This window comes from Melitaea cinxia, chromosome 2, assembly GCF_905220565.1.
Source record: "Melitaea cinxia chromosome 2, ilMelCinx1.1, whole genome shotgun sequence".
NCBI classification, from domain to species: Eukaryota; Metazoa; Arthropoda; class Insecta; order Lepidoptera; family Nymphalidae; genus Melitaea; species Melitaea cinxia.
The window spans coordinates 5,272,692-5,289,107 of NC_059395.1; the positions used below are offsets into that span (position 1 = coordinate 5,272,692).

A 16,416-nucleotide genomic window follows, 5' to 3' on the forward strand; every position below is an offset into this window, starting at 1 on the left:
TGTTATTATGTTAATAACCATGCTATAAGCTAGCTTCACACTATAAATAAAGACATTCTGTAGTATATTTAGTATCAACATTGCACCTGTGCGAAGCCAGGGCGGGTCGCTAATATATAATAAAATGGTAGAAAAGTCAAAACTGTACATTGAATATTTTTTTTAAAGAATACTTGGGGTGTGATCTACAATCGATACGGAAGCCAAAAATATAGTTTTAAGAATTTTCGTCTATTTGTCTGTTTGTCTGTATGTATGTCCGGGATAAACTTAATAAGTACTGCATGGATTTACTTCAAATTTGGCACGAATATTATTAAGAAATCGGGTTAACGTTTAGGCTACATATTATCACGCTATCACCTACGGGGAACGAGCAGTGAACCTTTATTTCTTCAACGCATTCTGTAACAACGAGTAATCTAACGACGCATATTTGAATGTTGTTGTTATTATGTTGATAACCATGCTATAAGCTAACTTAACACTATAAAAATCGCGCAATATATGTAACTTAGGCCGTTTTTTTAGGCCGATAAACATAATTAAATGAATATAAGTAGTATCAAGACAATTTTAAAGCAGCGCCATCTATGAGATTTCAAAAACATCATCATCAATCCCTTTTTGGATATAAATAATTTAAATTTGATCATGTTGCGAGGTTATTAGTTGTTTTTAAAAGTAATAGATGGAGTTGTGCATTTTCTTCTTAAAAATTGTATCGTTAATTCGTTTCAGAGATGAGTAAGACAATTAAAAAAAATTTGTTTATATAAATTTTAAGCTGCTTCATCTATGTCTTTGAGAAGTTCTATAACTATGTATTTTTATCCTATTCTGTATTCCTTATTTATTATTTTCTCCATCTGCTTCAGTCACAACTTATGGACTTAATTCAGCAGAATCAACATAAAGTCATTTATTCAAATCAGGCTGAAAATAAGCACTTTTTGAAGGGCAATTTTAAAAACGACAGTCAGTCACAAAGACCCTCTGCTACTGCACTTTTGTAAATATGAAATGTAAAAAAGAAACGGGTAAATGAATGTTATTTTAAAAACTATAATCGTAGGTATTTTTGGTGCTGTATAGCGTTCACGCAGACAACGTCGCGGGCAGCAGTTAGCGGGCAGCTAGTTTAAAATAAAATAATCTACCTTAGATCTATATAAAAAGAGATTTTATTGGAACCCTGAATCGAAGATAATTGTAATACTAAGTACTAACTATTATAATACTCCACGGTTAAATATCTTAAGAACTTTAATTACACATAGCTCATTTTACAACTGACATAATTAAATCTAGAGCAATTAACATTCAGACGAGGAACTTAAAACTATGAATGATAATCTGTACACTAAAAAATACTAATACACATCTAATATCGAACTTTAAAATCACTTAACTGTGTCTCTACAAGTACTGTTTCAGTAGTCTCCTGTGTCGGTGTAGTTGTCGGCATTGCTGACGGTCGCAACGATATCGCTAGCGGTAAAGCCGATCGTGCGCAGAGTTGGGACGCGCCTCGCGTTGATCCGACAGATATATAGCGAGTACAACGACCTCGTCTGAAAAAAAGAAGCCAAATGTAATAAAAGATATTAATTAAGTGTACACATATTTATTAAATCTACAAATCCACAAAATTGAATATTAACTTGAGTCGAATCCTGGGTCAACGATGAATACAAAGTTTTATAATTAATCAAAATTATTTTGTCTGCTTAATACCCGTAGTTACGATGGGATAAAAACACGTTTATTGTCGACTGACTAATTAAATTACAATTCCAAATTTAATTTGCAGCTACATTATAGAAGCAATAAAATTTTTAAATAAATTTAGCTCCACAACAAGTTTCTAAGTTATGGTGAATATATAACTATTTTAGTGTAATAAGGCATTGTTGGTTAGTTCAAGTTTTGTCGATAATTTTACCGGTAAATATTAAGCTAGAAATAGCTTTTAATCATTGGTATTATTACTTAAACTAACGCAAATATTAATTATTCATTTTAAGTAATTTTAGGCTGTAACTGTACGCTTTTAGAGAAACTGTTTATATATATATATATATATATATATATATATATATATATATATATTTTATATAAGCTATCTATGGACAAGTGGGAGGTACCCCCTACTTTGTTCACGACTACGAATTCAAATCTTCAACTTTTTCTCAAGAAAACCGCATTGAATTGCATGATAAAAAGTATGCATGTTCTTAGTTCGATGTATGGAATTAAATACTCTTAGGAACTTTTATATAAATTCATTCAGAAATTTTGGGGTGATACACGGCCAAGGCACAGATTTAAGTTTTAGGTTGTAATCAAAATAATCAATATTTACATATAAATAGTCTGTGATAGAATTTTACATAGAAATAATTATTTTACATAACTTTCATTAAAACAATGTAATGTGAAAACAACTCCTCTCTCCCCGTGGGGGTCGTAAGAGGCGTATAAAGAATAACAGTTCCACTACTGAACTGCGATAGAGTGGAGTGAATGTGAAAACATCCAAACTGACGGTAAAATATAAGAAATAAAAATTGGATTATATATTTTTTTTCATAATATCATAGACATTTATCGATGTATATGATGTGAATGTCGGATAGTTGACTGTTATCTCACTATAAATGTTTCAGAGCAAGGTTTGCTATTTTTTTTTTTTTGGTATGAGATACATTTCCAATTACTTTGCGTGTATAATATCGCGCAAGGTACAAATTGTCTCCTAAATAAATTGCGTTAACAAACAAAAAAAAATCTCGTGGATTATTTAGGCTAAAAATTAAGGCCTCGAATTTTTTTTCTTAATTAATATGCATAAAATTTCCCTAAAGGCTTATACGAGTATATGAGAGTCAGAAAATTGTTGGTATTTTTAAACACAGAATTAAAATAATCTTTTAAATTATGATAAAAAAGTAATTTATAAGGGACCTTAATTATTTACAAATATGTAAATGTAATTATAATAATGTTCAGAATTGGTAAATTAGTTAATTTACAAATTCTGAACATTATTACGAATGCAGTAAGGTGAAGCTAATCACTAATGTTTTACTAGCTAGCGAAAGCAACTTTAGAACAGTAAAGAGTACGATTTCAGATAAAATTATACAAAATATATATTTTGAAATGTTTGGTATGACAAAATGTATATTAATTGACGATTTTTTTAAAGAGGTAGTGCGAATTTTTTGTTGATTCTTTTCTGCACACATCAACATAAACGCTTCAAAAATAAACGATAGGTTCCACCTCGTATTAGGTTGCCGAAAATACTTTATTTTATAAGCGTGAAAAGAATTACATTCGCGAATGATTTTGCGATTATATTAAACTACTAGCTGAGTCCCCGACTTCATCCGTGTGAAATTTGAAAGAAAGATATTGTTCAGCTCGTAGAGTTATAAAATAAATAAAATTCTAAAATAAAAGTAGCCTAAGTTACTCCTTATTACATCAGCTATCTGCCAGTGAAAGTCCCGTCCAAATCGGTCTAGCAGATCCAGGTTTTAGAGATTAGCCGGAACAAATAGACAGACAGACAGACAACAATGGCAAAAATGTTATTTTGATATATGTACCGCGTATACATCCATGCATTTAGTAAAAAGCGTTTATTTTTGATTCTTTCCTGCACAATCAATATGAAAATCTTGTGACTTAATTAGTGTGTGTTTGTTCTGGCTTTTCTCTGAAACGGCTAGACCAATTTTGACGGAGGAGTTTTGAATAAGGAGTAACTTAGGATACTTTTATTTTAGTAGTTTATATTTTTAACAACTCTGCGAACTGGACAATAATTATTTTGTTAAATACCACGCGATAGATTAACTAACGGTCCTTATTGAAATATTTAATATAGTTATATTTCAACAACTATCAATTACTTATATTATAGACCTTTTCCATAGCGTCGAAATCGCTTTATATATAACCTGCTCAGAATATTCTGCTTATGAAATTGGTGATTGAATTAATAACAGCTTCATTGGCCTCGAAATTGGATGCAATATTGCTACATGTAATATTGCGGATCGTAAATTTCTCACAGATTTGGTATTGAATTGGAACGTAATCTAACATGCAATTTCACTATCGATATCATTAGATGAGGTTACTTTGCTGCCGTTTAATTGAAACTACGTTTAATATTTACAACATCCAGAATATCCAAAGCAAGTCAATTAACGTTCGAAACCAGTATCTAGTTCTAGCTAAAGCCACGTAGGAATTTATTTGAACTTTTATGATAATCTGTCCCCAACATGATTTTTTTTATAACTAGGTCGGCAAACAAATTCTCATCTAAAGGCAAGCGATTACCGTAGCCTATAGACGCCTGCAACACCAGAAGTATCGCAAGTGCGTTGTTGACCTTACCCCGAGGCTCTTCAAGAACTCTGACTACCTTTCTCACCACAAAAACACTGCTTGGAAAAAATGTTATTTAGCTGTGGTCTTCTGTAAGGTCAAGGTACTTCCCCAGTTGGGATGCTTCAAATTTTAAGCAGGATATTTCCTGCTGTGCAACCCCAGTAAAGAACAGAAGCAGAATTGTGTCTACATATTACCAAACTTTTTGATTTTTCATAAAAAACAAAGACAATTAAAGACTAATATAGTCGTTGTTAAACTAACAAGATTCTTAAAAACAGATGCTTAATAAATTCGACGTTAGGGCACGCAGTTATTGTCTCAACCCAAAATGTTTTATTCATGAACTATCGTGAATACATTATCTACGAACAGAACAAAAGCGCAGTTGAAAGCAATCAAAATTTATCCTTTTGGCAAGATCTATTAATTGAAAATCTCTAAACGAACCCAACCATTACGGGTGAATCTTCAAATTGCACTATGCTATAAAACAATGGGTTATGAACGTAGAATATTTTTTTTAATTTTCTATTATATTATTCAATATTTCAAAAATTACCAAACATTTAAGAAATATTTGTCCTCTGAATTCTCATGACACCTCTTCACCGCTTGGTAAAAGAATTAAAATTTTGTTTAGTGATCAAACTGTAGCCTTGTTGATACATTTTGACTACATCACCTTAAAAAATGTTTTTTTTTTTTTAATATATAAAATAAAAAAGATTAAACAAATAGTAGATAATATATCCCTCTCTTCCCAAGGGTGTCGTAAGAAGCGACTAAGGGATAACACAGTTCCACTACCACCTTGGAATTTGGCTTTGAAATAGACAGGCTGAAGACGGGCAGCAGCGTCTTCGGTGCGACAAAGCCAGTACTGCGGTCACCAACCCGCCTGCCAGTGACTATGGGCAAAGCACATGAGTTCACGTTATTTTTGGCGTAAACTTGTGGAGGCCTATGTCCAGCAGTGGACTGTATAGGCTGTAATGTAATGATGAGATAGTATATACATAATTAAAAACAATTAAAGGATAAATAAAAGAAAAGCTAACGACAACGTTGACGCGTAATACATTTTATGCATTTATAATAATGAAAAAAAAAAATTGTATTGCCAAATACTAACAATTATTAAACATAAATAATCCTTTCTATTTTATTCTGTACTAAAAACTAGATGAGAAATCATCACAAAATGAATTTTGGGAGCTACAGTGAAATTCGAGGCTTTAGCAGCGCTCTGATATTTAAGTGATGTCCAATGTTTATTAAATTGCGCATGAAATTAACTTGCTTCTGCTTTGTACCACAAAGTCCGAACGTAATAATAACAGCCTTTAAAAAAAAATAAAATTAACAATTCGTTTTTTCATCTACCCTCATATATGAAACTGCAGGGTCCATTCGATGTTGGTTATTTTTTTTTACAAAAGGAACAAAACTGTTTGAAATAAATAATTACGTTATCGCATTAGCAAATGCATCAATAGGTATTAAATTTTACATACATTTCTTTAAGATATAAATTATAGTTAAGCATTTTTTAATGAATAATATTTTAAATTTGCACGAGACATGAAAAAAGTTAGATTTATATAAACATTTTGTTTTACGACTGTCTTGCAAATTTGACATTGACATTGTAAATATTATTCCAAATTCATCATTTTATAATTACAAGACTACCAGATATTTTAAGGCTATACAGAAAACAATCACAGAATAAATATAATTTGTAACACTTATTTTTAATCACAGAATAAAAAATAAGAGTTACAGATTCATATATTGATACATTTAATGAATTTGAATAAATGTAATAATTAATTCTTTAAAGACTATTTTTATTTACTTACCATAAAAAATATCAGTAGTAGTATACATTAGTTTCTACTATTCATTGAATACATAATCTATCGACATTCAGGCAAAAACATCTTTGCAAAATTAAAAAAAAAAGTAATAATAAAACAACAAAAAAAATACTTTACATGTAATCAGAGTATCTGTTCTCAATTAAACCAAGTGACATTTATTTAATCAAATGACCACGACTTAATCCACTGAGATTGTAACTTGTAACAACTAACGGCAAAAGTAAAGTTTGGTAACTAAACGTCTAGCCGCTAATATTCCTTTGAGATTCGCTTAGGTTCTAGTCAACGATGAGACTAACTTTTGATTTTCAGTAAACAATCTAATTAGTCTGACTATTTTGTAAAATATTTTGTGAATTGAATTAGACTAAATTTGTAACTAAATTATAATTTACCAACAACGCACACGTGCATAAAGTTTTTAGACAGGGTAGACAGTCAAAAAAAATATGCCACATATATTCAGCAACCAACTGATACTTATCAAACAAATCAGTTACTGGATAGACATAGTGGCCTCATAAGGCCGGCACTCTGATAATTTCGTTTGTGTCAAAAAAAATGTATTTATGCAAAACAAAAATATAATTTATTCATCATTCATTATCATTCCAGCCTAATACAGTCCACTGCTGGACATAGGCCTCCACAAGCTCGTGCCAAAAATGGATTTGTGTTTACATCGCATTTGTACGTTTTCCGTCATCATGGATATGTTAAAAATTCGAGTGATTATGGAGTATGAGTTTTGTCGTGGTATCAAAGCGGCAGAAGCGGCACGCAACATCAACGACGTTTACGGTACGAACACTACTAACGATCGTACCACCCGTTATTGGTCGGCCGGAAATGTTGGTCCACAAAGACGAATTAAAGGTGATTGTGGAGGCTAATGATTCTCAAACTACAGCTGAATTAGCAGCAGCTTTCGAAGTTAGCACTTAAACAATATTGGTCCATTTGCGTCAAATTGGCACGGTAAAGAAGCTCGATAAATGGGTGCCTCACGAATTGAATGCACGCCAGCGCAAAATACGCGTCGAGACGTGCCTTGCACTTCTCAACATACACACAAACGATGACGTATTGAATCGCATTTTTACTTGTGACGAAAAATGGATTATATTCGACAATCGCAAGCGCTCAGCTAGTTGGTTAGATCCATTAGATTGAGATTTGGATAAGTTTTTGACGGGAAAAAAATTCACTACCCGAGAGACAGTACAAAATGCCTTTGAAGAGTTTGTTGCCTCCTGTCCAGCAGAGTTTTTCAAGAAAGGCATCAATAAGTTACCACTACATTGGCAAAAATGCATTGATTCCATGGGTAATTTACTTTGAATAATAAAAATAAAAAATATAGAGAAAAAAAGTGCGTTAACTTATTTCATCGAAAACGGCAATTTCATAGGTAAAGATTTTTTAAATAATAAAAATCATATAATACATTTTTATATATTTGCAATTTCACTAATTTAAGCATTCATTAAATGTAAGTTTTTATTGCAATCATAAAAACACTTTTCAGGCCTGTAAATTTGAAACGACGTTATTGTAAATACTATAATTAGACGTTCCCTAAATCTAGCAAAGAGAAAATTTAAGACAAATTGAACGATGTATCTTCCAAACAAAATTAGACAAAACAAAAAGGTCGTGTACTTAAAACTCTTGAATACCGTGGAAATTGTAATGAACGCTTACATTAACGTCCCTTTATATTTAATTTAGCTTTGTTTGCAATTTTCATAAAGTAAGCCTTATGGAAGTTAAAGGAGAAGTAAACTTTTTTTGTCACACATTTTCCAAGGGTTAAGTAAAGAGTATTTTTCAAACTTTCAAGGTATTAAAACAATTAATTAAGCTTAGTAACATCTCACACATTAATATGTAAATGTAATGAATGTCATATTAAATCATATGAGTATGTGTGAAATCGAACATAGGTACAACATAGTATGTATGAATTAAAGTTACTGCAATTACTTACAGTACCAACAAATATTTTTAGTGGTGTGCGCAACTAATTTGAAGTAAGTTCTAAGCGGTGTGTATGAGTATCATATTTTTATTATTATTTATAACATACCTGCTACAATGGCATCTAAGAAGTCTCAAGAAGGCAGCTCTGAAGGTTCTGTTGAAAACCGTGTAAATGATTGGGTTGATAGTAGAAGACACGTAACCTAACCAAAGACAAACGTCCACCACGTGCTCTGAAATATAGAAAGGTTATTAGTATTCCAAACAACACGTCATGGTTATGGGTTTGGTAATATTTCCTCAATAAAAGGTTATCGAAATAAAAATAATTTTCCGAAAGCCTTGGTTTTTAAGATTAGCTCATTCATAGTCATAGTCCATAGTGTTGTCATATGTGACTTGTTATTTGCCGAAAGTAGAGGCACAGAATCTTTGCTTTATTTATTTATTTTATTTATTGATTAAAGATTATTTGCGTCTGTTGTTATGTTCTTCAATGTGTTTGTTTCGATCATTCTATTTTTTGAGGTAATTAATATCTTTCTTACATGAAGAAGGTCTTTTAAATCGTAGTACTTGATTGCAAGAACGATCTTCTCAACCGACTTCCAAAAAAGGAGGAGGTTCTCAATGTGACTGTAACTTTTAATGTATGTTACCTCATACCTTTTTACTGCTACTTTTCGAATCATGAACGCATATTTACTTGACTATTTTTTCGTCTACCAACGTTGTATTAATTTTCAATGTACATGAGGTCGGTTTTTTCACACAAACAATTATATCGTCTATTAGAAGCAAGCCGAAAGAGAGTTGTTTGTCTACCAACTTATTTACCTTCAGTTTTTGAAAAAAAAAAAACATCAAAACAGACTACCTTTGTCGATAAATTTCTACATTTAAAAATTTATGAACTAACAAGCACATCGAAATGTTTTTTTTTTTTTTTTATATTTTATAATCATTTTAAATTAAATCAAACATAGATAAAGGTTTTTTTTTAAAAACAGATCAAAGATTCAAATTTATTTTAAGTATAACTAATATAAAATACCTGGTGTAGTATCTGGGTGACCGAGTTTTTTAGTAAATTAGCTCGGTATTCTTAGTAAATCGTGTTTTTTGGAAATCATATTTAAATACGAATTACATATTTATAAAATATTAATGATATTTTAAGATTTTGCCGACATAATAATAAAAAATATGAACTGGTTATTTAAATAAAAAATCATGAATGCAATTAGAAAAAAAAAGAAAAAAATCGACCTGGACATGGTGATTTGAACCGTGGTCTTCTCGGTCAATCTCGACCGGCCGATTCCCCACCGAGCTATTAAAACTTTATTAGTCATTGCGCAATTAACCTTCGTATTCTAACGATATTGTAGCCATTTTTTCATTGCCTAAAAACAGGGATAAAACGAAATTTTCTAAAAATTAATCGATTTATCGCCCCCGAAATCCCGTGCATACAAAATTTCATGAAAATCGTTGGAGCCGTTTCCGAGATTCAAATTATATATATAAGAATTGCTCGTTTAATAGTATTAGATACATTTACGTACAAAAAAAAATTATAGTTCTAAGAAGTAAGACGTTTGAGCAGTCCATTTTTTATAACTCGACGTTCGTTCGAGTATTTATTCTCAATAACTCAACACTTCAGAACTGGATTTTAATTGTACTTGTCGACACAAATTCACAAGTACATCATTAGTTATCTGTTGAATATTTTTCATCTTAAGTAAGAGGAAGAAAAAAAGTACTATTGAAATGAATTAATCAGTCTGTAACGTCCCATAAACAGACAAAGCCGCGATTATACATGAAAAACCTCGGATCTTAATCCAAAAAGTTTATATTTTTGTGTAATTGATTTTAGCTATTTTCATAGTGTTTATGTGTTACGGTCTGTTCATTCATTCACTTTAACCATCGCAGTCCACTGCTGGACATAGGCCTCTACAAGTTCACGCCAAAAATGGCGTGAACTCATTTGTGTTGCCCATAGTCATCACGCTGGGCAGGTGGGTTGGTGACCGCACAGCTGGCTTTGTCGCACCGAAGACGCTGCTGCCCGTCTTCGGCCTGTGTATTTCAAAACCAGCAGTAGGACGGTTATCCCACCATCGGTCGTCGTTTTAAGTTGGGAAGAGAGGGGGTGGCTATATTCTTTGGTGCCACAGCCACACAGCACGTACTTACTATGGTACTATTTATAAATGCCTTTTTCAAATAAGCTGAGCTACTAACGGTTCAGAATAGATATCATTCAAAACTTCTCTAAAATCAATTCAATATCAATAAATGGGCCTACGGAATCTTGCTATTTGTTACTATTTCAATTTTTCTTTCACATTCGTACAAATTAATTTAATAAGTACTACAATCTAAAATATAAAATTTAACAAGTTCATAATTTATTTTATCTTTTTTATTTGTTAAAATTGAAAATCCGGTTTGTGCTTCTTAGATTTTTTTTTGCAATTAAAAAAGAACAAAAGTGTAGTTTTTAGTCCTTTATTCTAAATATTTACACACTAAGTCAGCAAAGTGTAAACGCACCTTAAGTTGCTGGTAAAAGTCTCGGAAGATTTCGGCTGGAAGCCATTAAAACTTGTAAAATAACATTCGAATTAACATTACGGATAGCAGAATGAATTGAACGATCTCCCAACACAATTAGGCAACTTTGATTTGTATTTTGAACAGATATTCATCTTGCATTACAATATCTTTTGGAACTAAAAGATTTCTTTTATTTCTTTTATTTTTATGAAACGGAAGTTAGCATATGTTGTTTGTAGTCGTTATACTCTGAAACCACAGAAACTATTGCAAAGAATATAATTTCTTACTATACAATTATTCATATAAATATAAAAAATATTGTCAACGCTTTGGCGCAGCGATCGTAGCACTGGCTGATCCGATGGCAGTCGCGAGTTCGATCCTCGCTCACGACAAATATTTGTATAGGCCACATAGATGTTTGTCGTGGTCTGGGCGTTTATGCTTGTATTGTTTGTGTTTCCGGAGTGTAAAGCGTTCGTTTATTTATTTATTTATTTATTCATAAACGCTCGTGTATGACACAGCGGAAGGTAAACTCTAAATGGATGTTGATGACAACTGTCATAAGAAAAGAAATTGCTTTTTTCGGGCACCTGCAACGAATATACCTTTATGAAATTTTAGTTTCCAATTTCCTCGAATATTGAATATCCGGAAAAGGAAACTACGACGACAGTGAAGAAATTGGTTCTACAATTTTAAGGAATAAAACATAAATGAAAAATTACAAGAATGCTACAAAATCTTTGTTTTCTTCACCTAAGCACTAACCTTCAATTTGAAGATGCACCAATTGAAGGCAATAATATTTAATCTCAAAAATACTCAGAAATGGGAGACGATGCAACGTCTATTACATCGTCCATATTACATTGTTGTATCTTTAGTGACCGTAGTATAGATGCATATAAAATATGTTTTTATGAAGTGTTCTTTTTTTGTCTTACTGGATACATTGTTAGAAACTATTCCTTCTTCTTAGAAATTAACTTTAAAAATCATAGATAATAACGTTTCAACCTGTAATATCCCACTACTGGGTATTGGCCTCTTACCCCATATAGGTGAAGGATCAGAGCTTAATCCACCACAATGCTCCAATACATGTTGGTGGATATATTCCCTACTATGAGTAACGATGGCTATAAGGTGTACATGATAACAACCGGAACCGACGGATTAACGTGCTCTCCGAGGCACGGTGGGGAGACCCACAAAGACTGCACAAACACCCAGACTATGGCAAACATCTGTGTGGCTAGTACAAATGCTTGCCATGTGCGGGAATCGAAACCGCAACTGCCAGCGTAACAGCCTTAAACCAGTGCTGTGACCATTGCGCCAACACGTCGTCTGGTAATAAGTCATAGTAATTTTTTATTGTCAAAATAAATTTTGATATTTATTCTACACTTACCTCTTCGTTTTTTATCTTACATATTTATGCTATAGTATATTATAATATATTTGGTTTTGAACATTCATATCGATGCTTCTCCTTTTGCCTTGATGATATCAAATATTCATTATTTGTTTTTACATTTTTTTAATAATTTCATCACTCTTATCAAACCTTAATATAGTACATTAATTTGTAAAATTTGATTTAATAACATACCTGGTACGGTACATTCTGGACACGAGGCAAATAATATGTTGAGTAGAAAAAACGGCGCCCAACACAAGACGAACGTGAAAAATACTAATCCTAGTACTTTTGTCGCTTTCTGCTCGTTGGCAACAGCATTTGCAGACAACGATCTGTCCTTTTTGCGGTTAGCTAAGAATCTGTCAAAGGAATAACTTAAATTTATTCGTGTTAAAACCTTGCTCTTGTTCTTGTCGAAATGTCGATTTTTCTATTTGTACTTCCATATGGTTATATCACGACATAGTTGTTTAAACAGTGGCCTTCAGTATTAGTCTTTGTGTTTCGTTATCGATAAATTAATCAATTTGTCGATAACGAGTTCAATATCTAACTAATAGATCCTAAACAATAACAAAATTCAATATATTATGAGTTTAAATGAAATATAACGTGTACATAACATGAACATAACGTTTATAATTTGATCTAAATACTCATTGTTTTTCTGCTGTGCTGTGTCCTATTTAATCCAAATTTTTCATCTTATTTAAAAGAAAAATTTGTATATCTCAGCGGAACTTCAGAATTAAAATCATCCCGAAAACTTATGCTAAAGTTACCCTACATAAGTCCAAGTATTTTGGTCAGTCTTTTATTATTCAGGCTTTTAAATTATATAAATAGTGAGATAAGAAAACTTTGTGGTCTGAAAGAAGATGTAGTGACAAAAATTGAGAAATGTATGCTCAGATGGTTTGGCCATGTCAACAGAATGAGTGAAGAACGATTGACGAAAAAATATAGGTAAGATATACGAAAAAGTATAAGGCGAGTGTGAATGGAAGGGTTGGAAGGGGTAGACCTAGGCGGACGTTTCGAGACCAAATAAAGGACGTCTTGAAAAAAGACCAAGTCGAGAGTATCTTAAATAAAGTGAACGAAGCGAAACAAATATGTAAGGATCGTAACAAGTGGAAAGAAGTGGTCTCTTCCTACCCCTACGGGAAAGAGGCGTGACTATATGTAAATTTGGAATAATCTACCATTACCTATAAGGGAGGCTAAATCGTCGTTGGCATTTAAAAAACGTGTTAAGGATCACTATATTAAGATGGAAATTATTTAAATTGTGTTGTGTTATATAGTATATAGTATGTATATATGGGTTGTCTGGATGAAATGGCTAATTAGCCATAAGTCCGCCCATTGTACTTCACTGTCTGTAACTATCTTTATGCTTTGTTTGTAATATATTTGTGGTGTACAATAAAGTATAAAATAAACCTATAGTGCAATTTCTTTTGTTTGTTTTTCCTTTTTGTTTATATGTATATTTGTGTTTTTATTATTTCACTTAAACTCTATCTTCAATTTCCATTTATTGATTACATACTATAGTTAGTTACCTACCCAATTTCGATAGTAAGTTTCCTCTTTATGTGTGGGTTGTCTTGAAAAAATGGATAATTAGCCATAAGTCTGCCCATTGTAATTCACAGTCTGTAACTAACTTTAAGCTTTGTTTGTAATGTATTTGTTGTGTACAGTAAAAAATAATAATAAATCCAAACAAGCAACAACGAAACAGGGGAGGAAAAACATAAATATAAACACAGCTTGGGTCACGCGCATTAAAATCAAGATGTAATCTTAAGTAACATTTTTACCGGAGGGGATAACAAATTATAAAAAAAAATGTTATTTTCATTGATATGAAAAATTACCGTCCGTATCTAAATAACTTTTATTTTTTGTTAACTGCCACTCGCATTAAAACATTTTTACCGCAGTAGATATACTTTTAGATGCCATACAAAGTATATTTACAGCTACTTTTGTAGAGACAGCATGAAAAGGAAAGACACTTAGAACTTACAATAATAATAATAATTGTTGAGTTTTCAACTTAGCATAATCAATGCACGACATTCCAGATACTTTTTTTAAATCTTATTTATTGTGTTTTACACAAGTTTTAATAATTTTGCTTATAATATTCGTAGGCTTTTGATTTTAAAATGCGTATACGCTGCATCAATTAAGCTCAGTCCCAAGATCATCACCAATGATAAAACGATGAGTTGAAAGGAAAAACTTCCAGTTCGAATTTTCTTGACTATAAAACCTAAAACAGATGAGGGAATAATTTGAACAGATGCGGCTAAATAAGACTCATTAGTTAAAAGTATAAAATCGGTGTTTCTAAATTATAAAAATTATTACAAATTTGTTTAGATCTTTATAAATGGTCTGAAACCTGAAAAATTGGGCAAAACTTTATTCATGCTACATTTAAAGGCTTCGTCAGTAAAAGAATTATTTTACTAATTTGTATATTACGAGACAAAATATTATCTATCTATATAATAAAAATGAATGTAGCTAAGCCCCTAACTAGAGAATGGCTTGACCAATTCGGCTAATTTTTTTTTTATGTTCCTTGAAGCCCATGGAAGGTTTTAATACTTAAAAAAAAATTTAAAATTATTTTAACTAATAACTTTTGATAGAACGAAGTCTGTCCATGCAGCTAGTTTTAAAATAAAGCTTTATAACGGCATTACTTAGTCAAAAAGGAAACAAGCGAAACACCCGTTTTTATTTACAAAATAGAAGCGGAATAGTAGCCAAAAAGTTAATATTATGACGTTTGGATTTTGGGATGCGATGATTTCTTTTTTTTCCTAATGAAACTGTCAATAACCTATATTGATTGAAATGGGTCGCGAAGAATAGTTTTTTATAACTTCTTGTTTATTCTTTTCATGAATACGAATACAGGCTTAAGGGTAAAGGTAATCTCTATTTTGATCTTATGAAACTTGAATGATTGTTACATTTAAAAGGAATTCGTTAGTTTTATAATATTAGCTCCTGTTAACCTCGATAATGGAAATAAGATGCGTTTAGAACTGCACAAGTAAATTTTAGCTGCAACAGTCTAACTTTTCTGGTTCCCGCTATTTTACTGAGCGGGCTTAAAAATACCTTTAAGAATTTTAAGTAAAGGAAATCAAGAACCCTAAAGATTACTAGTAGTATAAGTAAAAATGACTACTTACCTCAAAGATAGTGCATTTGGTGCTGCCAATGTCAATTTCAACGGTATTAGTCTGGCTCGTCTGGTTTCTGCTGCTATACTCGGTGGTGTCTGCGTAGCAACGTCCCGACCTCTCCGCATCGACCCCGACCCCGTGCCATTACCGCAACCATTTATGTAACTCAGCTGAGGTTGTGAGACGCTCATGCCTATTTTATTTCTTTGTGTCCTGATAATGATAAAATTTATGTTTAATATTTATAAATACTTTAGAAATATTGCTTTTATTTAATTTACATTCTATGTACTTCTAATTCATACTCATATATTTAAGTTTTCTTCTTCTCGTTATACTGGAAAGACGTTAGATAATTATATCTTAAAATGATCATTATTATCAATATTATCAAATCATTATTACCAAAATGATCATTATTGTTATGTAAAGAGGTTGTGCTTTATTTTAATTTATTGGAATATCATCAATAATTTTCTTTTAACCTTTAACCCTGTATAGGTCGCGCACCAATAAGTTACGCGTCTAGTCGCGTGGATTTCATACGTAATCCATTTTCAAATTGAAAAAAAAAATATTGAAACATAATATTTTTCTTAGTTATATAAAAATATAATCACTACATCTTTATAAACTAATTATTATCAACACAACCCAATCACAACGTCTGTTTAACAAATAATGGATGTCCATTATTATTATCATTATTAATTACCATTATTGTTATCAAGTATTATCTCTAAATCGACAAAATATCACATATTGGCTCTAATTTAGATCTTATGATCTAGTGACTTTCTATAATTCTCTGTTCAAGGGTATTGTTTTGGCCATATCGTCAAGACATTGTAACGACGTCCTGAGACCACTAACCAACTTTGTGATGTCCCGCTCATCAGACCCAGACTAAGAT

At 31.6% G+C, this 16,416-nt stretch overlaps 1 protein-coding gene across 1 annotated transcript in view; it reads right to left on the bottom strand.

The window, feature by feature from the left end:
• Positions 1–1,166: 1,166 nt before the first annotated feature.
• The window catches only part of LOC123658886 (5-hydroxytryptamine receptor 2C), a 69,897-nt gene continuing 54,647 nt past the window's right edge, over positions 1,167–16,416 (bottom strand). Inside the window, exons 6-9 of the mRNA XM_045594179.1 lie at positions 15,510–15,716; positions 12,475–12,644; positions 8,386–8,512; positions 1,167–1,574 (exon numbers count right to left, since the gene is read on the bottom strand). Coding sequence (XP_045450135.1) covers positions 1,385–1,574; positions 8,386–8,512; positions 12,475–12,644; positions 15,510–15,716 — 694 coding nt within the window. The 3' untranslated portion in view covers positions 1,167–1,384. The remainder of the gene's footprint in view (positions 1,575–8,385; positions 8,513–12,474; positions 12,645–15,509; positions 15,717–16,416) is intronic.